General features: G+C 36.5%; 2 protein-coding genes across 3 annotated transcripts; one reads left to right on the plus strand and one right to left on the minus strand.

Moving 5' to 3' along the window:
• The first annotated feature begins 1,028 nt into the window (after positions 1-1,028).
• Positions 1,029-14,155, plus strand: atp2a1l (ATPase sarcoplasmic/endoplasmic reticulum Ca2+ transporting 1, like). Of its 2 annotated transcripts, XM_065242664.1 has the most exons (24): positions 1,029-1,333; positions 2,490-2,507; positions 2,716-2,798; positions 4,660-4,764; positions 4,871-5,009; positions 6,671-6,751; positions 6,875-6,960; positions 7,276-7,573; positions 7,950-8,116; positions 8,497-8,585; positions 8,690-8,792; positions 8,877-9,008; positions 9,097-9,213; positions 9,450-9,668; positions 9,842-9,953; positions 10,067-10,290; positions 10,378-10,598; positions 10,695-10,897; positions 10,986-11,071; positions 11,165-11,298; positions 11,599-11,716; positions 11,798-11,915; positions 12,555-12,598; positions 13,840-14,155. In XM_065242664.1, exons 1-23 carry the CDS (start codon positions 1,216-1,218, stop codon positions 12,557-12,559), a joined length of 2,976 nt encoding a protein of 991 aa, XP_065098736.1. In that variant the 5' UTR covers positions 1,029-1,215; the 3' UTR covers positions 12,560-12,598; positions 13,840-14,155. The 2 variants fall into 2 exon arrangements, with proteins under 2 accessions (XP_065098736.1, XP_065098735.1); XM_065242663.1 differs by lacking the exon at positions 12,555-12,598.
• A 2,391-nt stretch (positions 14,156-16,546) lies between these two features.
• Positions 16,547-23,256, minus strand: sult1st6 (sulfotransferase family 1, cytosolic sulfotransferase 6). The gene is made up of 7 exons (XM_065242666.1): positions 22,875-23,256; positions 20,171-20,299; positions 19,921-20,018; positions 19,692-19,818; positions 18,524-18,618; positions 18,237-18,417; positions 16,547-17,212 (listed from the first exon to the last, which is right to left on the minus strand). The coding sequence occupies exons 1-7, from the start codon at positions 23,056-23,058 to the stop codon at positions 17,100-17,102; spliced, it is 927 nt and encodes a 308-aa protein (XP_065098738.1). The 5' UTR covers positions 23,059-23,256; the 3' UTR covers positions 16,547-17,099.
• Between the last annotated feature and the right edge of the window lie 1,550 nt (positions 23,257-24,806).

Genomic DNA, 24,806 nt, shown 5'->3' on the forward strand with positions numbered 1-24,806 from the left:
TTAATACCAAGTGTAAACAGCCCCTAAGAGATGTACCACTATGTGACACCTGACTTTTTCTGAAAAGGGTGGGGGGGCAGGAATGTCAAATATTACATCTTGTTAAGCTTACTGGAGCTTATTAGGGCCCGAGCACCAAGGTGCGAGGACCTTGTTGTTCTTCAAGGAGTTATTATTGTGTACTTACTCTTCCTGAAATTATGTAGTTTGTATTTTAGGATTGACTGCTGAATAAAAGAAACCAAATCCAATACTATATCTCCAAATATGCTTAGTGAAACATTGAACATTGAAGTACAATTTATGTTCTACCAGTACGTACAAAACACATATGTGTTAAAAAAACATCATAGTTTGTTGGTACTGTAAAAAACAGGTTAACCCTAGATGGGCCTGGGCAAGCTGATCTTTTGGTGGTCATACAGGCTGACTTGCTGACAAGTTTTCAAACTTTTATTAAACCATCAAAAAAGACCAGCTTTACTTGCATGGGTATAAACTGTTTCTATTTAATTATCTTAGATAATATAATAATTTGATTTCTGTAATGTTGAATTAGATCTAAAATCGATCCTAAAAATGTTTTTTCTTTACAAAAAAATTCTTGTTCATGCCAATCCAAAGTGAGGACCTCGGAGTGCTACTCACTTGCTTAAGCTTCCATGTAACGGCACTCCTTTAATGCTTGTACCAAATTAACCTACCGGCACCTCTATAGACCCCCCTCCCTGCATCGGAGGCCATTTGACACATCACTCACTTTCTTCTGTCTCCCACTCTCTCACCTTCTCCTCTCTCCTTATTCCACTGACCATGCATGTTCCAAAAACAGATCAACTTTTCATTTGAACGGTTGTCCCCCTCTTGCTCCTTGCCCACCCTGTTACCCCCAGTTCCTCAAGTCGGAGACGTCCAACCCCTTGACTATGACCCTGCCCTGCGGAGCCATATGTAATAGACTGGGATTCTGGGGTGTGGCGATAAACAACGTTGACCAATGGAGCAGCTGGCTGCAGTATAAAACACCACACAAATGTGAATTCATTCGCTCTTTCTGTCAGTCCATCACTCCTGTAAGGAGGGGGTCCAAGTAACGGGGACAGATTTTGCAGATACAGAGAACAACAAGAGCAATAGTAACGATCACTATAAAGCACGGATAGAGCCGTTTAACAAAGCTTTTCTTACTCCCGAAGTTCCTTCACTCCTGACAGGATGGAGGACGCTCATGCCAAGAACACGGCCGAATGTCTGGCCTACTTTGGGGTTAGTGAGACCACTGGCCTTACCCCAGATCAATTCAAGAGGAGCCTGAACAAGTACGGCTATAATGGTGAGATCAATGAGATGCATGGAGCGGTTGTGTAGAAAACACCTTGAATGTTGGAAACATCTCTTCTGTTCGAAAGGCACAACTCAGCTTTTGGGTTTAACCTTGGAATAGCGTTAATGGTAAACACAACTGCATAGACTCTGGGAGACTTTTAGTTCATATGTTGGCTTTGGGAGGAATGCATGATGGATGTTTTATTATATTCTGAAATGTTCAGACACCTCAGTGACATTTGAAGTGACATCAACAGGTTGTAGCACAGACGCTGAGAAGCATATATTGAAAATAGCTTGAGGCAGAGGGGGAGAAGGAAAGAAAGACAGGTGATGGCACAGAGGTCTTGCTTGGTCATTTGAGACATCTTATTAGGTGAACGGTATTTAGGCAGATGGGGGAGGGCAGATCCTTAGATGCTGGCTGAAATTGCCCTGTGAGGTCATATATGCTACTGTCATTGCAAAGCCATGATGTACAAAACGGGCATCCCTTCGAAGAGAGCCTTTGGCATGCACAAGCACTTTTTACTTCAAATGAAATTCTTGTATTTGAAGAAACTAGTGTGAAAAGAGGTTGAATATGACCATTTCAAATTGATATATGTTTGTTATAATTAAAGTTTTAATAAAATATTTTAATGGTTTCATTAACTGGGTGAATATTAAAACGTATATATTTAAAAATGTCAAAATGTATTTAAACATTAAAAAAAATCATTTCTTTTTACAAAGCCCGTTAAAATTGTTACTTGATACTGAAGTTATTATATTTAGGTGTGAAAGTTTGTCAATTCAGATTTTATAAAACACTTTTAACAGTGTATAATTCTGCCTCAGCAATATACTCTTATATATAATACTTATATGTTCATCTTTCTAGTAAAAGTGTTTTTAATATTCTGCATAATTTCTAGTCATTTTGTCCACACACACCCCTCAATTTAAATTTTCATATATTTTATAAGTTTACCACACCAGTTATATCAATTTCATGATAATAAGGATCATAATTCATTCATCGTTTGTTTGTAAAGAAATGTTGCTATAATGGTTAATTTGAGTAACAACATTGGTGTTGTACTGTAATGAATATTGGTCAGTATATTTATAAAAAATAATAATTCTATCTTTCTTTCTTTTCTGTCTACTTTAAATCGCAGAGCTGCCAGCTGAAGAGGGTGAGTATGATTATTTTGCTACTAAAGTTTTAACTTTTTTTCATGAACTTATAGAAATATACTAATAATGATAATTGATATTCAAAAAATATATGTAAAATATATTCTATTATATTTATTTCAGTAGATCAATAGATTGATAATAATAAATTACAATATATATTTAGAAAATTTAGGAAATGCTAAACTAATGTTCTGTTCCTTGCAGGAAAGACCATCTGGGAGCTGGTTGTGGAGCAGTTTGAGGATCTGTTGGTCAGAATTTTGCTGCTTGCTGCCTGCATCTCTTTTGTAAGTCAATGACAAGTAATCAATTTAAAGACACCAAATACAACCCCAACTCAATGGAAAACGTATATACTTATTTAACAAGTTCGTAAGTGTGTGTTCTTGGCATTAGAGCAGATATAACAGTTTTTCTAAGCTCCACCAAACACATTCATGTTTCAAACAGCATTGATTATGTTGTATGAAGATTTTACAATTTGTATAGTACTCACAGTAGTCATTATAAAATCTTTATTTGAATATATTAGACGCCTTAACGTAATTAGACATTGTCATTTGCATTGTGAAATATACATGTTCACCCACTTTTCTTTTAACATATTGTACTATTTATGTCAAAAAGTCTTCATGGGTATTGGTATCATAAAGTCTCTCAGTGTATAGATATATCTTTGTCATTTATGGTCATTACACTCTTTCAGACCTACCCTTTAAACTTAGTGGTGTGTCTTAGTTATAACCAGCTGTTGTAGTGTAGGTTTTCATATGGACTTGATGTTACAGTGTAACATGAACCACAAGCATCTACATGGTGTTATGCAACAAGACACACATGCAAGTTTGGCATTTATTCGCACACATGTACTAAGAATGTGTGGTTACAAAATGACACACAGCACTTTGTACAGTGACATGCAGCATCAGCCTTACTCTTTGTAATATGATCGAGGCACTCTCTGTTGCAGTTTTCACTGGATAAGTCTTTATTTATGTGGACACTGATGGTGTCATTTTTAGTAGGAAAGTGTCCGTAAGATGTAGGCTTGGGGGTTAGAAGTGTGTTGGGGTTAGAGTTGACTACGTGGGATATTAATGTCTAACTCCCTCCTCTCTGCGCCTCGGCCCGCTGTTCCAATGTCCTTAGAAGGAAAATATCAAGGAGCACTGAAGACGGGTGAGAGGGAGAAGAGGTTTATTTTAAGTCAAAGGGAGAAACTCTATCCTTCGGTAAAGGTCAGGAGAGATGTATACAGGGATGGAGCAGAAAAATTGAATGTAGGGTAGATATAAGGGACAAAGTCTGTTGTGCAACAATATTGTGTAATAAGTTTTTGATGGGTTATTTATGTATGCCTTAAGGGTGTTGCACAAGAAAAGAAATGAGGAAACCACATGATTGTTAGTATCAGATTATAGTATTTCTTTTCTAAATAACCAAAATTTAAAATAGGCCAAGTGATCCCATACGCCTTCAATATATAGAATTATTATATTGCCTTTTATAACAATGCTATGACTTTTGATGTCTTCCACACAAAAAACCTACATAAGAAAAGCTTATATATATATTTTTTTAAATACAATATTTTATAGGTAACACTCCCAGGAAAGAGCTAAACTGAATGCTGCATACATACACAGTCTGCTAAACAGATACAACCTGATATAAGGCTGTTTTAAAGTCACAATGAAATATAAGTATTGTCTTTATTGCCCCGTCATGGCATATATCTGAGTGAAATGGCTGCTAAATAAGAAAAAAGGTACGGCGGGACTTAAATTTTCGTCCTTCGAAAACTCATAGGATCTTTGGAAGTTGGGACATGTAGCTAATTGCTATTCGCTGCAATCCATTCCCAGGCCCCGCCCTCTTGCCATTCCTCGTGACTGGAAGTAAAGAGAGATCGTTTTGAGGAGTGTTTTTGATTAAAGATTATGAGGGAATATATATTAAAAAAATAATAATAATAATGAAGCTCACAGATAAATCATTCGTAAAAAAAAATGCCACAATATTAAAAAAAAAGAAATGAAAGGTTTTATTATCAATTTCATTGTGACTTTAAATATGACCCACTAGCTGGAAACAAAAATAATATTTATCTTGTGTTGGTCTTTCACTTATCCTTGTTTTTGCTGACAGGTGCTGGCTTGGTTTGAAGAGGGTGAGGAAACAGTCACTGCCTTCGTTGAGCCTTTTGTCATCTTGCTCATTCTTATTGCCAACGCTGTGGTCGGTGTCTGGCAGGTAATACACTGTTACAAAATCTAATTTAAGTAACAAATTGAATGCATAATTGGCATATATACAAATATTTGTATATAAATCAGGCAAATATCTATCTGTCATACAGGAACGTAATGCAGAGAGCGCCATTGAGGCACTGAAGGAGTATGAGCCCGAGATGGGCAAGGTCTACCGTTCTGACAGAAAGAGCGTCCAGATGATCAAGGCCAGAGAGATTGTCCCTGGTGACATTGTAGAGGTGTCTGGTAAGATTTCTTCTGAAAAGATCTTCTTCCACTATCTTTTAAGTTTCTGCATTTTAAATTGATGACCTACTATTTGCCAAATGTACAGTATATGATACTGTAGATACTGTTGTTTTTAAATGGTAGGCAGTATACTGTGCAGTAAGCTGTATATTCCAGTTTGCACCAAAAACTAATTTAAACACCACTGATTGGCCATTACATTCATCTGCTCAACAGGCACGACTGTGATTGGTTGAAATTCTCAGTGCTGCAACAATAATGCGTCATATTTCATTTTGATCATGACAGTCATGGTAATTTTTTGATTGTATAGGGTCATGTTTTGTCCCTTTGTCTTGAATTAAGGGGTCATTTTTATTCATCTTGGTTGCACTTTTGCCCAAAGCCCTCACTAATTTCCGACCCTATGAGACGCGAACTGACCATCTATCATTAAATGACAAATAAATGGACTCAAATGACTTTCATTTAAATTTAAGTCAAGTCCTGTAACGTGATTTTGGGGAATTGAGAGACAGACGGTTTTATTTCTAAAGCGTGAGCTGTTGAAAATTTAGTTTTTTCTCCAGATCATCGGAAACAACAGGCGAAATTATACATGTTGCACACAAGTAATTTTGTTTTTACATCTTGTGTCGCGTCAATCAGATTCTCTGCTGCAGACAGAGTCCGCCTCATGAGTCGTAAGAGTAGAGTGACGTTGCTTTCAACGACTTAAAACAGAAAAATACTGACATTTTGTGGTGTTGATTGGTTAGGACCGTCTACAACCCTTCCTTAAACCCTTAACATAGCCCGCCTCAGATTGCTTTTAACCTATGTATAAATTGTAATAAAATACAAAACTAAATTCTGTTTGGGTGGGCAAGACAGATACCTAGAGCAGGCCCTGGTCTCATGTGAGTGTTAAGACATTAAAGTTGGACAGACATGACAAAATTTACAGGGTCAGGTTAGATCATGTCATTATCGTGATTGGTGGTGCATTGGGTCAGTATATCTCAGGTGGCAAGTGGCTTATAGAAGAATGCTGTGGTTTTGTGCTACCCAGTTTCATGTAGATGCGTATAAATAGCATGAAGTGTGAAAATCATGCAATACATACGCCAAATTCCAGTTTGGCGTGCATATACACCAGTCCTTTCCATTCACTTAAACGGCACATCCTTTTTGTTGTTTTATTTTTTATTTTTTTCTGTTTTTTAAACAATTTTTGCTTGGGTTTAGGGTTAGATTTGAGATTTGCTTAAGGAGGTTCATATACATTTAATATATACAAGTTTCTCCATGTTTTTCTCTATTTTTAAGCCATCGTCGCTTGGAGTTGGGGTTTGAATTGGGGTTTGGGTTAGAATGTCATTTTTATGTAACAAAAAGATGTTTTAACCTTAAACCCAAGCGACAATGGTAAAAAAAATAGAACAAAAATTGAGAAACCCATAAATAAAACGACAAAAAAGATGCATTGCTTAAGTGAATGGGAAGGACTGGCGTATCATATGCACGCCAAATTGGAAATTGGGGTATGTATTGCACGATTTTCACACTTCGTCCTATTTATACGCAAATCCGTGAGACTGGGTTCTTTTGTGTAATATCCATAAATGTTTTTCTTTGTTCTTTTGTTGCCGTACTGAACCCTCTTCCCTCTTCTCCAGTTGGTGATAAAGTCCCCGCTGACATCAGGATTACTGCAATCCGTTCCACCACCCTTCGTGTTGACCAGTCTATCCTGACCGGTTAGTATCTCTAACATTGTACTTTGCAGCATGGCAAATCTAACTATCATAATCAGATGACCCCCTTTATTGTGCAGCCAATTTCAGTGTAATTCTATATAAGTAAGATTAACTCTTGTGTAGGTGAGTCCGTCAGTGTCATCAAGCACACCGACCCTGTCCCCGACCTTAGAGCTGTCAACCAGGACAAGAAGAACATGCTGTTCTCTGTAAGTAACAATCTGTCATTTTCTATCCTATCATTTTTCAATGACCTAGCAATAAATCTAAGCTTGAAATTTGATAGAGTTGATAGTGGTTTGTACAGGTTTATTCATAATAAGCCCCATGTTTCTAAACCGGCCCTAAAATAAAAGGGATTTTATTTGTTGATAAGTTTGTTTTTCAAGCTGCTAAACCAATCTGACTATATCTTTAAGCGTAACCTTAACAGTAAAATCTAATTGGTTAAAGCAATTGTGCTTTAAGCAATTTATCTTAATCATGTTAAGCCATTTTTTCACAATTTATTCTCCCACACATAGGGCACAAACATTGCTGCTGGCAAAGCTATTGGCGTTGCCGTTGCTACCGGTGTGTCTACTGAGATCGGAAAGATCCGTGACCAGATGGCTGCCACCGAGCAGGAGAAGACCCCACTGCAGCAGAAACTGGATGAATTTGGTGAACAACTCTCTAAGGTTATCACTCTGATCTGCATTGCTGTCTGGATGATCAACATTGGCCACTTCAACGACCCCGTCCATGGTGGATCCTGGATCCGTGGCGCTGTTTATTACTTTAAGATCGCCGTCGCCCTGGCTGTGGCTGCCATCCCAGAAGGTGAAGATGATAATGCATGTTAACACATTGGATGACACTTTTCAAAAATGACAATGTGGCATTTTGCTCGACCAACTGAGCTACAGGAACATTAGTTAGCATTGGCATTGCTAGACCCATCTCAGCATCCATAACTCCAATCATTAGAGACATAATGTCTCATATAAAATGTTTATTTAAAAAAGTAAGCTAAGCGAGATTCATATTTAACTTCTTGACCAGAATGCCATATCAGCATTCCACTATTTGAAACAAAACTGAAATAATTTATTTAAGTTAGTTATTACATCAAAAACATTTGATTCCAGGTTATTAAATTAGTCATAAATGACATATATTATTCCATCCTTAATTATTTTAACTTCCTTGCTCTCAGGTTTGCCTGCTGTCATCACTACCTGCCTGGCTCTTGGAACTAGACGTATGGCCAAGAAAAACGCCATTGTCCGTTCTCTGCCCTCTGTGGAGACCCTGGGCTGCACCTCCGTCATCTGCTCTGACAAGACTGGCACTCTGACCACCAACCAGATGTGTGTGACCAAAGTATGTGTTCAGAGACCTGTTCCCATTCACATACACACATCCAGTAAATAGCAATGAGGATATAACTAATACTGAAATACTGTTATGTTTAGGTTAGGTTACATTTTTATTATTTATTCATCTTTGTAAATGTTTGTTAATGCCAGTACAGTTATTCATGGTGCATTAACTAATGTTAACAGATGCAATTGTTGATACATGCTGAATTAAACTTTCTAAAATGAATAAATGCTATATGTCTATGTATTGTTCATTGTAAGTTCATGTTAGCTAATCCATTTACAAATGTTAACAAATACAACCTTATTGTAAAGTGTTACCCATTTAATTGTAGACATATATTTACTTCCGGACTAAGATAAAGGCATGTGTCTTTACAGATGTTCATCATTGACAAAGTTGAGGGTGATCATGTTGAACTTGACTGCTTTGATATCTCCGGCTCCAAGTACACCCCTGAGGGTGAGGTGTAAGTACACAATCAAAAGTTTCTCCAAAAATGCTATCTAAACAGACGAATGATATGAAGTATGTCGGGTAATCCTAATCTAAATCATAAATGTAATCCCTCAGATCAAAGTTGGGTGCTCGTGTTGATTGCAGTCAGTATGACGGTTTGGTTGAGTTGTCCACCATCTGTGCTCTGTGCAATGACTCCTCCCTTGACTACAACGAGGTAGGTGTAAATTGTTTCAGACATTTTTTTTATTCTGTAATATCTAATTTTCTATGATTAAGACTGTCTTAATGTTTCTTACAGTCCAAGAAGATCTATGAGAAAGTTGGCGAGGCCACCGAGACAGCTCTGTGCTGCTTAGTTGAAAAGATGAATGTGTTCAAGAGCAATGTCAACAATCTGTCCAAGGTCGAGAGAGCCAATGCCTGCTGCAGTGTAAGTACTGGAGAAAACCACTGGTAATAAGAGCTAATATATGAGCAAATATAAAACTCAAATGTGTCTCTACTGTCATCTTGTGCAGGTTATTAAGCAGCTAATGAAGAAGAACTTCACTCTGGAATTCTCCCGTGACAGGAAATCTATGTCTGTGTATTGTACCCCTACCAAAGGTGATGCAGGCTGCAAAATGTTTGTTAAGGTACGCTTTCATTATTTCACAATAAAATAGCGTTCGAAAATGTCCATGCTTTCCTGGATATACACCATAGTATTGTTTTAATGAACATGGTATACCACCAACACAAATGTTTGGGAGGCAAAACATCACAATCATTGTGTCCGTTTAAAGCATTACTGGTTTGATGTCTTTATCTGGTTGAAATTGATCTAGGTGTTACATGTATGACATTTTCACTCTTCTTGCTATGAAAACAGGGAGCTCCTGAGGGTGTGATTGACAGGTGTACCTATGTGCGTGTTGGCTCTACTCGCTTGCCCTTGACTGACGTTGTTAAGGATAAGATTATGGCCATTATCAAGGAGTGGGGTACTGGCCGTGATACCCTGCGTTGTTTGGCCCTCGCCACACGTGATTATCCCTTGAAGGTTGAGGAAATGAAACTTGATGACTCTACTAAATTTGCTGAATATGAGGTAAACACTAACACCATACATCTTGATAAATTTATGCCGTGCAACATTCCTCATCAGCATAAATTTCCTAGTTTTCCCGATTCCGATTATTTTATTTACCAAATATACAGTATATGCTTCACATAAGGGGGGTGACACATTTGCCACTCTTTGTCTTCTTTCCTGTTTCTCAGACTGACTTGACCTTTGTTGGCTGTGTTGGTATGCTGGACCCTCCCCGTAAAGAAGTTACTAGTTCTATTGAACTGTGCAGGGCTGCTGGCATTCGTGTTATCATGATCACTGGTACATATGTCCACATCTTTATCCCTTTCATGTCTCTTTTATCACCTTTATCTTCTGTTGTTGCTCAAGACTTGTCTACCAAGTAAAAAAGAATCTTAAATACCAATTTCCAGGTGACAACAAGGGTACCGCTGTTGCTATCTGCCGTCGTATTGGCATCTTTGGCGAGGATGAGGATGTGACAGGCAGGGCTTTCACTGGCCGTGAGTTTGATGACCTGCCCCGCTCTGAGCAGGGTGATGCTGTCCGCAGAGCCTGTTGTTTTGCTCGTGTTGAACCCTCCCACAAGTCTAAGATTGTTGAGTTCCTGCAGGGCTTTGATGAGATTACAGCTATGGTAAGACCAACACACGTTTTACGAAGCAAGATCACCTTGTGGAATGATTTACCTTTAAAGACCTTTAAGACCATTTGTTTCCTCTAGACTGGTGATGGTGTCAACGATGCCCCTGCCTTGAAAAAGGCAGAGATTGGCATTGCCATGGGCTCTGGCACTGCTGTTGCCAAGTCAGCCTCTGAGATGGTCCTGGCCGACGACAACTTCTCTTCCATTGTAGCCGCTGTTGAGGAAGGCAGAGCTATTTACAACAACATGAAGCAGTTCATCCGTTATCTGATTTCTTCAAACGTTGGAGAGGTCGTCTGGTGAGAATCCATGACATTCTGAAAACCTAATGCCCTTGTTTGATATCATGTGTAATGATCTCACGTTTGTGGATGCGTGACACCCTTATCTTACAGTATTTTCTTGACCGCTGCTCTTGGTCTGCCTGAGGCTCTGATCCCAGTGCAGCTGCTGTGGGTGAACTTGGTAACTGATGGTCTGCCCGCTACTGCTTTGGGCTTCAACCCTCCAGATCTTGATATCATGGGCAAGCCACCTCGCTCTCCCAAAGAGTCTCTCATCTCTGGCTGGCTGTTCTTCAGATACATGGCCATTGGAGGTTGGTATCCTAGTCACCTTTTTGAAATAGCCCCTTATGTTTTCTGTGTAGGATCTAGGTGTGAAAATCATAAACTGATTGTCCTCAGGATATGTGGGTGCCGCCACCGTTGCTGCTGCCGGCTACTGGTTCCTGTATGATGAAGAGGGTCCTGGGGTCACCTACTACCAGCTGGTGAGCATAATCTCCATGCTATCATTTTGAACAAAGATTAGATTTATTGGTATTTTTGTTGATGTCTCGTTCTGCTGCTGTTTTTTTCTGTAGTCTCACTTCATGCAGTGTCATGATGATAATGAGGAATTTGTTGGCGTTGATTGTGAAGTGTTTGAGGCTGCTCCACCTATGACCATGGCTCTGTCTGTCTTGGTGACAATTGAGATGTGCAATGCCCTGAACAGGTTACACCTTTTATTTGATTTTGTAATACAATCAGTATCATAGCTTTCTTCCAAAACCTGCTATTTACGAAGGCAGCATTGTAAATAAAATATTCTGCATGTGTGGCTGTTTTGGATAACTTTAAGATAGACTCTCTTTTGTTAATTTTCAATTTGGTAAAAATCAAGAGATTCATCCAGAGATGTGTTACTGTTGATTGCAAAAGAGTTTGGCATTAGCATGTTATTAAAAGAATGTTACCTTGATACTAAAGGTGGTAATAGTTTTTTTTTCTCTTTCTATTATGTCTTTATCTGTAGTTTGTCTGAGAACCAATCTCTGTTGCGCATGCCTCCATGGAGTAATGGCTGGCTGGTGGCCGCCATGACCCTTTCCATGTCCCTCCACTTCATGATCATCTATGTGGACCCATTGCCTGTATGTACTCATCTTTATTTCAACCTTCTCTTTACAAATCAAACCTGTCCACTGACCATGATCTTTCTATTCCTCTTACAGATGGTCTTCAAGTTGACTCACTTGAACGTTGAACAATGGCTGGTGGTACTGAAGCTCTCTATCCCTGTCATCCTCATTGATGAGGTATTGAAGTTTGTCGCCCGTAACTACGTGGACGGTAAGTTCTACATATGTAAATATGCATGTGTGCACATCATTGTAATATCTCTGTATTATTAACTTTTATATAAATGTGGTATTACCATTTTCCTTGGTTTTAATACAATGTCATTTATTCCACTATCTATCTATCTATCTATCTATCTATCTATCTATCTATCTATCTATCTATCTATCTATCTATCTATCTATCTATCTATCTATCTATCTATCTATCTATCTATCTATCTATCTATCTATCTGATGTATTGAAATATATTTAAAAGTTAAAAGAGCCCCTATTACGTTGCTAAAAAGAATGTTATTTTGTGTAGTTTATTTTATTTTATTATTTTCCACATACCGTTGTAGTCCAAAAAAAGAGATTTCAGTTGGAGACGATAATTCACGTCATTGTAGACTTTGGGATTTGTAACTTTGCATATCGTTAACATACTAACACACACTTACAAAAAAGAAATGTAAAAGCATGACTGTGAAAATAGGGGCTCTTTAATATATGGCAATATGTCAGATATCTGTATGGGTCCATCTGTCTATCAATCATGAACCCCCACCATTCTTTCCTCTTTTTAATCATTTTAACCTTCACACTCATTTAATTAATTTCTCACTAACCTGGTGTATTCACTTCCAGTCTAAACCAGTCCCCCCTTCCTCAGTTTCAAGTATCAAAGCAAGGTATCCAACACGTGTCTCTATGTTGTATCTGTCTTTATACCTGTTTTTAGATGTTCATATGTATCTATAGATGTACTTGTATTCGTATTTATTGTTTTGTGTATTGGTGTTGCTTTTAGAAAACAAGTGGTTTTGAACTTGTTTTCAAGGTGCTGCTGTCCGCTCAAGGAGAATCTGTTATTTGGGGGGTGTATGCTGATAATCATTTGGCAGAAATTTCATCTAACATTTTTTGGTTAAAATGTAAAAATAGTTTTTAAATCTTTGGTTTTAACTCTGAGGTTAAGTGAAAGTGCACAGTATGTTTTAGATTATGTAATTGGTCCACGATTGATTTATATATACAGTGAAAATATAACGTCATGGCAACTGTCCACATACATTTTGGGGATGGTTTCTTTTCAGTCAACCAAGGTTTAGATGTCTTGTTATTTCCTCTTTATATGAATGGAAATAAAGGCAACTAAATTCTATGTGTCGGTTAATTTAGATGTTATGATATATACTATAACTTGCATGCCCTGAACGTACCTTATGACTTGACTTTTCATTGAATTTGTAACAGATTTCATGTAAAATTAACTCTAGTGGCATTAAAACACTTTGACTAATGACTTTTATGATGACAAATTAATATTAAAGGGCCAGCCTCTAGATTGATTCAACTATTGTATTTTTGATCTAACCCTATAATCTGAGACATGTTATTCCAAAACCATTAGGATGTTGTGCTTCCTTTATTGCTAATTACATGTTTTTGTGTTCTTTTACTCTTAATGTGGATGTTAACATTAATGCCTGGTTTTCAGAGTCACACTTCGTACTATAGGGTATGCTTGTGAGTGTTTGTGTGCAGGCAAGAAGTGAAGAAATAAGTCAGAAACTAACATTTGTCAAATTAAGCATGCCTTATTCAAATGTATTCAAATGAGATTTGATAACTATGACAAAATGTTCTTTTGCTGTTCCTTCAAATGCTCCTGGTCAGTGCAATAGAACAGAAGACAATAAAAAAATCTCTTGCATGAGAAATACTGTCATAAATATTTCTGTTATTTGCTTAAAGTTAAAATTGTGTGCATGTGTAATTATTACCGATTATTTGTTAAACATAGAGTAGCAGTTGCATGATTGCGCTGTTCCATTAGATACCCAAGTATATCAAGTATAGTACTGCTTATTTTATGAGTGATCTGTGTTGAACATCTGCTAAATAAAACTCCTTTTTGAATTACTTCCAGTTATGGTACCAGTGTAGAGATGAAAAGTGGGAGTAAAAGAAACGGGAGATGATGATGAGAAGAGGAGAGAATGGAGGAAGACGAAAAAGGAAAGAGTGTTTAACATCCAGAGAAACTTCCATTAGTCCGTTTACAACACAGAGAGGACAAAATCATCAAAAATGATACAAAAAATAATAAAAAATCAAAAATACCATGTTGTTGCAGAGATTAATATATAGGTCAACCCTTTCCAAAATAGTGTTTGATTTACGAAGTATTGTATTCTTAAAATTACTAATAAATGTATTAAAACAAATTTTTTGTTTAAATTGTACTGTTTTGAGTTGTCTTACTTTTCTTGTCATTTATTTTATATTCATTTGTACATGTGTACAATTCCTAATAACCTGTTTACATAAAAAAGTAAAGCTGTAAAAGTATGAAAAAATATTGTAAATATGAAGGTGCCATTGTTTAGTCTCGAGATGCACACCATTATTGTTCACATATGATTACTGTAATCTCAAAAGGTTTTATAAAAAGAATTTTAAAATATGCAACAAAAAAGAAAAGGTTTGTATGAAGTAAAAAAAAACTTTATTTGTACACAAACAGGAGATAAAGAATTTACAGACAAGCCTTTTCAGCACTGGGACAGCCCCATGAGTGTTTGAAAAAAGTATTAGCCTACTTTAACAAGGTTCTCAGATCACCATATCCAGAGGTACAAAGTGTTATTTTTATATACAATAAATCTGTAGGGTAGCATTTGAAAAAAAAAATTAAAAAATATATATTTATTTAATATTTGCACTTTTTAAAAGCTGAAAATGCAGCTGATAAAGCTACAGGTAAAGCAGCTCTCATTGTCTTATACAGTCCTGTAGCCTAATGTGTCCTCATTTATGTCCAAGAGATGCAATAATAATCTATTACATTTTAATCCATTTATTTTTTTAGATTCAAAATAATTTACATTTTAAAAATGTTACTGCCTGATCATTAATTCCTTTTAAAGTTTGCAGTTTCAGTGCTTGACACCACTATTAGATCAAAAGGTTCAAAGGTCAATTTAAAAATTGGTTCAGTAAAAAGCACACAAAAATTGCTTTTCCCTTATAAAACTTTAATAAAGAAAAAAATTTACATTTTTATTTAACTGCTTTATTGAATTTAATTGATTTGAGTGTTACATGATCGCATGATTTTTCCATGATTTGTGTTTTTTGAATGTAATATTGGTTGTAAAATTAAATGATCTTGTTTAGGGGTGGTGCCAGTAGTGGTTTTGCCTAGGGTGTAAAAAAGCTAGACATGGCTTTGTTTAAAAATGTTTGTGTATTGCTGCACTTCACTGTGTGTAATTAGCATACACCCATTATTTTACTAACGCATATTACTAACACGCTCTTTAAATATTAAAAAAATTGCATAATTAACTTTATTCATAACTTTTATAGTTTTTAACTTTTATTAAAGGTGCAGTGCACTCAAAAAAATGATTCATTGGATTAACTCAATAAAACTGTGGGCAGGATTTCCATCCAATATGAATGTGTACCCCTAACTCATAAAAAACTGCTTTACACAATAAAAATATATTGAGTTGGTCCAACTCAATTTAAATAAATGGCAATACTCAATTAGTTGCCTCAACTCAATTTAGTGTAGTCTGAATAACTCAATTTAGTGTAGTCTGAATAACTCAATTTAGCATAGTTTGAATAACTCAATGTAGTGTAGTCTGAAGGACTCAATTCTGTTATTTTATATAAAACGTTTCTATATCATACTTATTAGCATAAGCACATGTTAGCATGCTAATAATAATAACATATGATACTTTGGATGAGCATGTGAGAAAGAGACTGATCTCCAAACAGGCATTAACACAGGCAGTGCTCATTGAGAGAAATTTGTCACATCCACAACCTAACCACAAGCACCACTCTTCTGCACGATGGTAACCAAACAATTTGAAAAAATATAACACAAACGCTTCTGAATCAATAAGATAAACGGACATTAAACACCATTAAGTCTTTCTCTTTACCTAAAAATGCATAAAATGACACTTAATTAAAAAATTACTCTCCAAAAGCAGTTGCATGCAAAGCATGCTGGGAAATAATTTTTCCGGAACCCAAACTCAAACTAATTGTGTTAACGCAATTAAAAAGAAATCAATAAATTATAGTACATATTTATTTTGTGTTATACTAATTAAATATATATATACTTATTGCTCTTAATGAGGTATTTTACATTTATTGAACACAATTTTAATGTGTCATTTCTAAGAAGGGCTTACATCATTTTTTTGAGTGTGTGTAATTTTTAGAAGGATCCGTTGATAGAAATTCTAAATAATATACAAACTATATTATCAGGGATGTTTAAAAACCTTTCAGAATGAACCGTTATGTTTTTATTACCTTAGAATTATCCGTTTTTATCTACATACACCGAGGGTCCCCTTACATGGAAGTCGCCATTTTGTGACACCATGTTTCTACAGAAGCCCTTAACAGACAAACTTTTGTTACTAAGTTGTCTCCGAACTTGACATGTTTGTCCGGTGACGACTACTGTAGCTTCTCTATGCATTGCAATTTACAACCTCACCACTAGATGCCGCTAAAATTTACACACTTTAACTTAATAGTCCAGTAAAGAATATTAAGAGCCTGAAGAGTGCAAACGGAACAAAAAGACACAGAAAAAGTAATTAAATAATCTTTTAATTATTTTAATGATACATATACTCAATATTAACTTACCATTATAAAAATACATCAACTAATTAACTTTCACAGAATTAAAATTTAAGAGAACTTCAATGTGGGATTTGAGATGTGTTTTTATTCATTATTGTCACATATGTAGTTTTAAACATAGGTTCGGGAGGAGCCTAAACAATCAGGTCTGTCAATCATCATGTGCGTATATAAGGCAGCCTTCAGGCCTCCGTGTTCATCCTCAATTTTTGCCGGCATTCCTCCTCCTCCCCATCACCTTCTTTACTGCTCTCTTTATTCCTCCCCCCAGTTCTGTTGCAGGGGGTTCGCTCTCTCTGAAGGTCCAGAGCTCAGGTGCAGAGCTCCCATCGAGGACAGCAAGCCAAGCTTGTTTGTCATCAATTATTAAGATATGAATGCGCATGCAAAGAAGTGAACTATATTTTAGATAAAATATATCAATTACATGCATAATTAGTTTACTGACATCTAACTAGTTATCTCACATACACTTTAAAAGGCGCATAAAATAAAGTAGAATCAAATGTTGAAGCGGAAAGGAATATCAACATCTTTCATTTGTTTTGCATAATCTTCATCAAACATCTGGGATTGAGCTGTAGTGAAATGGTTGACCCAGTCACCGACTTCGCCTGTGTAAACAAACACACTTAGTCTTCAAATTTGTTAAACAGTATTATTTAAATAATTTCTTAACTTACAGTTTATATACTGTAAGCAGATGAAAACTAGCAACTAATACTCAAGTCTGAAAAAACTCTATGGACTCACTCTATGTTGAAGACTCAGAGACCAATTTGGACTACAAAAATATGTGTTTATTTTTAAACACATTTCAGATAAAGAAACTCTCTGGTTAATGAATAAACATCTAATATTAGAAGTGCATGGTATGTAAGACCTCATATACTGTAGATACAGTATGATTGAGTTTTGTTATTAAATTTAGTATTTTACAAATACAATTGCATATTGCTGCAAAACTTGGCATTTCTGCAAGACAAGGCGATATTACAAAAATGATAAAAATGCTTATTAGAATGTTATTATCCTCATAAATACAGCAGATTATAATCTAATAAAATTTTATGTATTTTTTCTTAGGCTACCAGATATTTAGTCAGTAAATTTGATAAATGACAGGTGCACAAATGTCCTTTAAAGGGAAAATTACCTTATTTACCTGTGCTTGTTTAATGACCCTGTTCTACAAATGGATTTTAGTAAGTCCTCTGTGTCTCCATCATCACAGTTCACAATGTATTAATTGTACTTAAAGATTCATGTCCTTAACATAATTTGTTTCTATGGCAACATAATTACAAAACAGACCTATATTTAACATTCCAACAGGTCCGCTTACATGACCGTTTTTTAACAATAGGCTTTATACCCAGCTGCACTACTTCCTGAACTTCAGCCAGCTCCTTGTTTCTTGTCTGCCATTATTGGAAAAACTGATTAATCCAGGTGTGCCTGATTATTGTTGTTGTGACTACTGAGGTATGGCACACCTGGATTAATCAATTTGTCCAATAATGGAAACAAGGAGCTGGCTGAAGTTAAGGAAGTAGTGCAGCTGGGCATAAAGCCTATTTGGAAAAACATTTTTACGAATCTGAGCACATTGGATGACAAGTTGCTGTAAATGTGAACCTTTTCTCATGAAGACAGATTTGGACTGATCAAACACAGGCTTCGGGATATATGAGTAGTTGGCCATTGGATTGTCTTTCATGACTTTAAAAGATGTCAGCTGCACAATCCTCTCTATGACATCTTCAGAAACTGACAGGTCCAGATAGCACATGATTCTCTCGATTTCTTTACGAGGATTCTTGATGAAAAAACATATGTTTTAAATAAAATATGTTTTAAAGACATTAATTGATCAATCAAGCGCTTCATAAGGACAATAGAATGACATAATGCACCAAAACTACCTCTTTCATGTCTTCATAGAGGAGGTAGAGAATATTCTTTTCCTTTCGTTCGCTCCAGTATCCTTTCACATGATCATACCAAGAGCCCCAGCCCACTGTGAAGATATTAAACACAAAAGCAGAGTAAGATTGTGTTCCTGGACCAAAAAAAAGGGTCAATATAAGGGTCAATTTGTGATCATATGAAAGCAAAATAAACTATGAGGGTGCATAAAAATATAAATATTGAAAAAAGTTTTATTATATATTATCATATTGAAGTTCTTAGCAACACATATTATTAATACGGTAGAAAATCTTTAAAATGTCTTCATGCAACATGATTTTTACTTAATATCAGTTTTGGCAATAAAAAAGTAGGTCATTTTAACTTATACAATGTATTGTTGCCTATTCCTAAAAATAAACACTCTTAAAAATAAAGGTGCTTAAAAGGATTTTCACAGAAATGCCATAGAAGACCATTTTTGGGTTCCATTTAGGTTCTTAAAACCCCTTTTCACTTTAAATAATGAAACATAAAAGTTCTTCAGATGTCATATGTTCCTTATGTAATCATACAGCCAAAAATGGTTATTCTATAGCATTGTGAAGCCCATTTATTTGTGACTTATGAATGGTTTTGTTTTCCAGGGTCACATATAAAAAGTTTGGTTCCAAAACAAGATAACTCTGTTTTTAAACATTTAGTCAAAAAAAAAATATTATTATTATGTATTATTATTATTGTGTTTTATTGTGCTACTTAGCTGTATTTTTTTAGTGTATTAGTTATGAGAGCGTTAAAAAAAAACTAACAGCAGTTTGATTTATACACTCTAAAAAATGCTGGGTTGTTTTTAACCCAGGGCTGGGTCACTATTGGACAGAACACACTGCCGGGTTAACTTAAAATGACCCAACTGCTGGGTTGTTTTAACCCAATTGCTGGGTTATTGTCAATCAACCATGTTGAAACAGCCCAGCAGCTGGGTCATTTTAACCCGGCAGTGTGTTCTGTCCAATAGTGACTCAGCATTTTTTAGAGTGTATTAATTGGAATGAACAAAAAACAAGATTTTTGAAAATGTATCTCGTTTTTTTAACCAAACTCTTCATATATTCTTCATCCTAGTCAAACAGATTTAGAAAATACTTTATTTGAAGAAAGATAAAATATGTCACTTACATTCTCCTTTCATAAACTTGTTAATGTATCCATCCCAAGGTCCTGGCTCTGGCTGGGTTAAGTTCATACGATCAAAGTGAAAGTAACTTACAGCATTGTCCTTAGCATTTCGGGCCGTATAGATGACCTGAAAGTCAGGTTGATCATGCTATATGACGTAGTTGACAGTTGACAGGTCAAACTTTGAAATGATCAGGTGTGTACTTTGCTATTCTCATTGATTGTGTACCTTGCATTTATTTTCCCAGAACCCTTTAGGCACTAGTTGAATGGGCAGGTGAGTCTTGATGACTCTTGGGGGTTGCGTTTGTTTAAGTAGGTCAAGCCCTAAATGCAGCATAAAGTAGCATACACTCAAGATATGGGGGTTACATGCCTAAATAGATTCATTGAGTTTGTTACACATGTAATATTTTGTCAAAGATATAGAGTAAAGAGAAAGGATGCAATGAGATGTGAATGCATGTTTGTGGCTATACCTGATGGTATAGGTGGAGGAGCAAAGATCTCTAGGAATGGACTACGGACAGCTGTGGGTGCTCTCTTGCATAGCTCAGCATCTCCATTGTGCAGCAAAAGATCCACTATCTCCTGGGTCCAGGTTGTGCCTCGATACAAAGATAAAACATGTGAAAATGCAAATAATGCATGTACTGAATGGTGTGAAAAATCATTGATAGGCACTGGATAATACTAAATAGATACAAGGAGAAATTAATATGTGGATTTTTGCAATAAGAGCAAGAGCTGAGTCCAAATGATCAGTTCTCATCTTGCAAGACTGGTCTGCTGCTTTTGGCACTGTTAATCATCAGTTTCTTCTGCCCACCCTCTAATAACTGAGCATCACTGAAACATCTACCTCACAGGAAGATCCTTCAAGGTTGCTTGAATATCCAAATCACATAATTTGGTCACTGTGGTTCCTCAGGGATCAGATCTTGGGCCTCCAGTCTTCTTTATATACACTACATCACTGGGTCCCAGGGGCGTCGCTAGACCCCTTTTACTGGGGCACGTGCCCCAGTGTAAATCTTTTGTGCCCCGGTGTAAATCTCAAGTTTAAATTTTAGCAGTTAACTAGTGTATTCCTTTACAAAGACAATCGCGGTAAAAACGGATCTTTATGCAAAGTAGTCGCATTGACGCGTGCACGCATGTATCCATGGACGCGCGTGTTTGCGTTCACCGCGCACAACCGCATTCAAAAGGTGACGCCACGCGAGTGCTTATGAAAGCATAACGAAACTAAAGTAAGTTTCTAAATAATAATGCTAATCTTATTTTGACCCGATCATTATTGGCTTCTGTAGATGTAAATCAGAAATGTTTTGTGCAAAGCAGGGAAAGGGAAGCAGAAAGGAGAGCAAACTACATCCTGACCCTGTCTGGTCTCAAACATTAGAGGACAAATCTCAGGAAAACCTCTTATAAAGTCTATAGAATTGCATCGTTGCTGAGAAAATCCACAGATGTATGTGATATACTGTTCTGTATTTTGAGATATGAAATTAATATTTAGTTTACTAATATTTAACTCTAGGACACTATAAACAGTTAGCAGTAACTGTGACTGAGATTATTTAGTATAGCAGTCATAAAATGACTGGTTTCTTAAAATATTCTTGTAAAAATAAGTTATTAATCATTGCTATCATTGTATAATGTAGAAAATGTTTCTCTGCTGTCATTATTTCCAAACATGTTATGCCATTTATGCTTTCAAACATGTTAATAATGTTAGGTATGATGAAGATTATACTTGTATATATGTATCTTTCGCAGTTGTTGCACTAGAATAGTGGGTTAAGCAAATGACATTGTATTGAAGTGTTGCACACTTCTCGCACACAGCAGGCTTTCAAAAAAAAAAAAATCAGCAAAAAATTGGGGGCCTGTGCCCCAGTAGATCTTTATGTCTAGCAACGCCCCTGCTGGGTCCCATCATCCAGGCACATGGTTTTCCCTACCATTGATATGTTGGTGACACACAGTTCCATTTCCCATTTTTAACAGATGACCCAAAGGTAGCTGCATAGATCTCGGACTGCCCTTCAGACATCTTTGCATGGATTAAAGAACATCACCTACAACTTAACCTAGCAATTAAGGAACTTCTTATCTTTCCAGCCACTCCATCAAAACACCACCAGCTTACCATTCAGCTAGGTTCATCAACGATAACCTCATTGACTTCAGTTCGGAAGCTTGGGGTAATCTTGGATGATCAGCTGACCTTTAAAGACCACAATGCTAATACAGCATGTATGTAGGTGCTTACAAAACTCAACAAATGATTAAGAATGCACCTACATGATTGGTCTTTAATTAGCCTAAAATCACCCATGTCAAACCTCTGTTTATCTCTCTGCAGTGGCTCCTGGTTGCAACTTGCATCAAGTTCAAGACATTGGTGCTTGCCTATAAAACAGCTACGGACTCAGCGTCCCCCTATCTAAATTCTTACAAGTTCACATCCTGTTCATGAATAGCTTGTTGTATTCCTTAACTGTAAGTCCCTTCCAAACTGAATTTTAAGATTCTAAAACAGATTTCAGGATCTTCGAAGCTTTCCAACAACAACAATTGCAGAGGCTTTATATAACTCTTCTTTACATATACTTTTTCTTAATTCCCGCTTCAGGGGTAGTTCAGCCAAAAAAGAATATTCTGGCATCATTTACTTTCCCTCATGTTGTTCTGTATAGATTTCTAAACAAAAGAAGATGTTTTGCACTATTGGCTTCCATATAATTTTTTCCTACTTGGGAAGTTTTTGGGTGAACTGTCACAATGAAATGGAAGTAGCGATTGTCATATTGCCACCCATTGTGATAACACGGCTTCTGAAATGATGAACGGTAGGGCTGAACTTGAATTCGTCCATCGAGAATTGTTTAAATCGTTGGAAGTTGGGTCTTGTTTATGGATCAAAAGATGGTTTCGAGGAGGGAATGAGATAATTTGTTAAAATAATAAAGCTCACAGATAAGTCATTTGTAAAAAAAAAAACAAAAAAACATTACAAATGTCACAAAGTTTTTAATTTAAATTTCATTGTGACTTTAAATTACACAAGAAAATGTTAAATAAAATCCAATAAATCATTATTGAGTGTATTAAACTGTCTTTGCAGATAAAAATTTGATGACTTTACCATGGTTGAACTTTTTCCTTTTGTACCTGCTTTAGGGTAGGTAGCGATGAGCAGATCCGATGGGTCTGGAGAGAAATCCGAAACTGATTTCCAGTTTGCAGCAATGGTGCTCATGAGAGGCACACCTTCAATGTCTATCAGAGGAAAGCGTTTAATAGCACTGGCAGCCCTCTTAATGGCTTCTTCATAGCTTAGTGGTTTTTCTTCCATGCCCACACAAATGTTGTCTGGATTATTACTGTTTTACAACCCCAGTTTTGCTTTTACTGTCCAATGTAACATGTTTATTCCAGATTATCCTCTTCTCTTTTTGTGGACTTTTTATCAAATTCTCCCTATTTCCTTCTGCAGTTCTCTCTGTGTTGCATTACTGTGACGGGAAGTGTGGCCTTATGTAACTCATGTAGCTCAGCTAGGGTGAAATTCCAAACTTCCAGCAGTGTTATCTTAACTCCTGATCTGACTTTAAGGGAGTGTCTGACAATTATCAGTTTACATTTAAAAAGTGAAATTACTGGAATTTTCGTTTTACATTTTTTAATTAAATCGAAAAAAAACATGCAAAAAACATAATATAACAATAAAATGATTAGCATATTACCACATGTCACAGACTTGGAAAACGCTAGTAATCCAAACGGTATTACCCAAATTCATTGAAGACATGAAGGCAGGGAATGTCCAAATCCAATGTTTGGTTTACTTCCTGTCTTCTGACAATTCTATGCGTGGGCGTCCATGGGAAATGTGATTAGACGAATCTGGTTGAGTAAAAAAAAAAATGGCGGCCAAGAAAGCGGCTGGAGCACAAATTATTAAAGGCACACCGCGGAACTTTTTGGCCACTAGGGGGCGCTAGACATGTATTTCTTTGGGTGAGGAGGACGGACTGGGCAGTCAGCGATGACATGTATGTCTCCTCCACAGTAGAGGCAAAGCTTCAGTCATTGGCGTTCAGAAGCTGATAGACCCGTGAATTCGATTTGCATGGACTCAGGTGCTGGAGGAAGCGAGGAGGCAGGTGGCGGCAGGCGGAGGCAGGTGGAGGCAGAGCAACGGTGAGGACATCCTCGCAGGCTGACCGAGATTTAGAAAGGCAGTTGGTTTTCTGAATGAGCACTGTAAAAAATCCAATTAATGAATTGTTGGACGGGCAAAAATATATAAGTTAAACCAATTTTTTTGTTTGAGCTAGTTGAGAAGACATATTATTTTAAGTCTAGATAAATCTGTGTTTAAAACATTAAATGAATGGTTATTTTCAATTCCAGTCAACATTCAGAATGGCTAATGTTGACTGAACTAATTAAGACAAATCAGGTAAATATGTGGACTTATGACAGCTTTGTTTCCTGACAACAAAATGCTCCTAATATAACTGTTATTTGGTCACAAAATGTAATTGTAAGAGTTGTTCAGGCGTGAATGTATGTGCTTAAAGTTTAAATATGCGGTCGGTTGATAAAGATAGCGTCTATTTAAAAGTGTGCTCGGACACTTTCGGACGGAGCTCCATATGAGCTCAATATGAGCTCCAGAAAATCATCGGCGCTTAAGTGCTCACACCCCGCCCAGCGCAGCCTCCCCTCGGCAAGCGCATCAGAAATCGACTGCTGGCTCTGATATCTCTGTGGCGTTTAAACGTGATTTAATTCATTTTAATTTTTCATACTTAACAATGAAAGGGTTATGTTTTAAATCATATTTTAGGATTGCACTTAATTGATATGGCTGTTGAGTGATGTTTCATATCTTTTACATTCGTTATAACCGGACTGCATGCGAATTTGAACTTCAGAGCTGAAGGAGCGGGTGGAGAAATAGTCCCAATATCATAACAATCTTAAATAAAACTTCTAAATATACCCGTGTGTGTACCCGTGTGCGCGCGCGCGTACGCGCGACCCGCTCGCGCGCGCGTGTGTATGTATGTACAGTATGTGCGTGAGTTTTTAATT

The sequence above is a fragment of the Paramisgurnus dabryanus genome, chromosome 1 (genome assembly GCF_030506205.2).
Source record: "Paramisgurnus dabryanus chromosome 1, PD_genome_1.1, whole genome shotgun sequence".
NCBI lineage: Eukaryota > Metazoa > Chordata > Actinopteri > Cypriniformes > Cobitidae > Paramisgurnus > Paramisgurnus dabryanus.

What these genes read in the sequence shown, in the direction of transcription:
- sult1st6 (XM_065242666.1), bottom strand. Translation starts at nt 23,058, where the DNA reads ATGGAAGAAAAACCACTAAGCTATGAAGAAGCCATTAAGAGGGCTGCC. An exon ending in CGCTACCTACCCTAAAGCAG is followed by an intron (nt 20,300 to 22,874) that starts GTACAAAAGGAA and finishes CTTTGTATCGAG; the next exon opens with GCACAACCTGGACCCAGGAG. An exon ending in TCTATGAAGACATGAAAGAG is followed by an intron (nt 18,418 to 18,523) that starts GTAGTTTTGGTG and finishes TTTTTCATCAAG; the next exon opens with AATCCTCGTAAAGAAATCGA.
- atp2a1l (XM_065242663.1), top strand. Translation starts at nt 1,216, where the DNA reads ATGGAGGACGCTCATGCCAAGAACACGGCCGAATGTCTGGCCTACTTT. An exon ending in GAGCCAATGCCTGCTGCAGT is followed by an intron (nt 9,009 to 9,096) that starts GTAAGTACTGGA and finishes CATCTTGTGCAG; the next exon opens with GTTATTAAGCAGCTAATGAA. An exon ending in GCTGCAAAATGTTTGTTAAG is followed by an intron (nt 9,214 to 9,449) that starts GTACGCTTTCAT and finishes CTATGAAAACAG; the next exon opens with GGAGCTCCTGAGGGTGTGAT.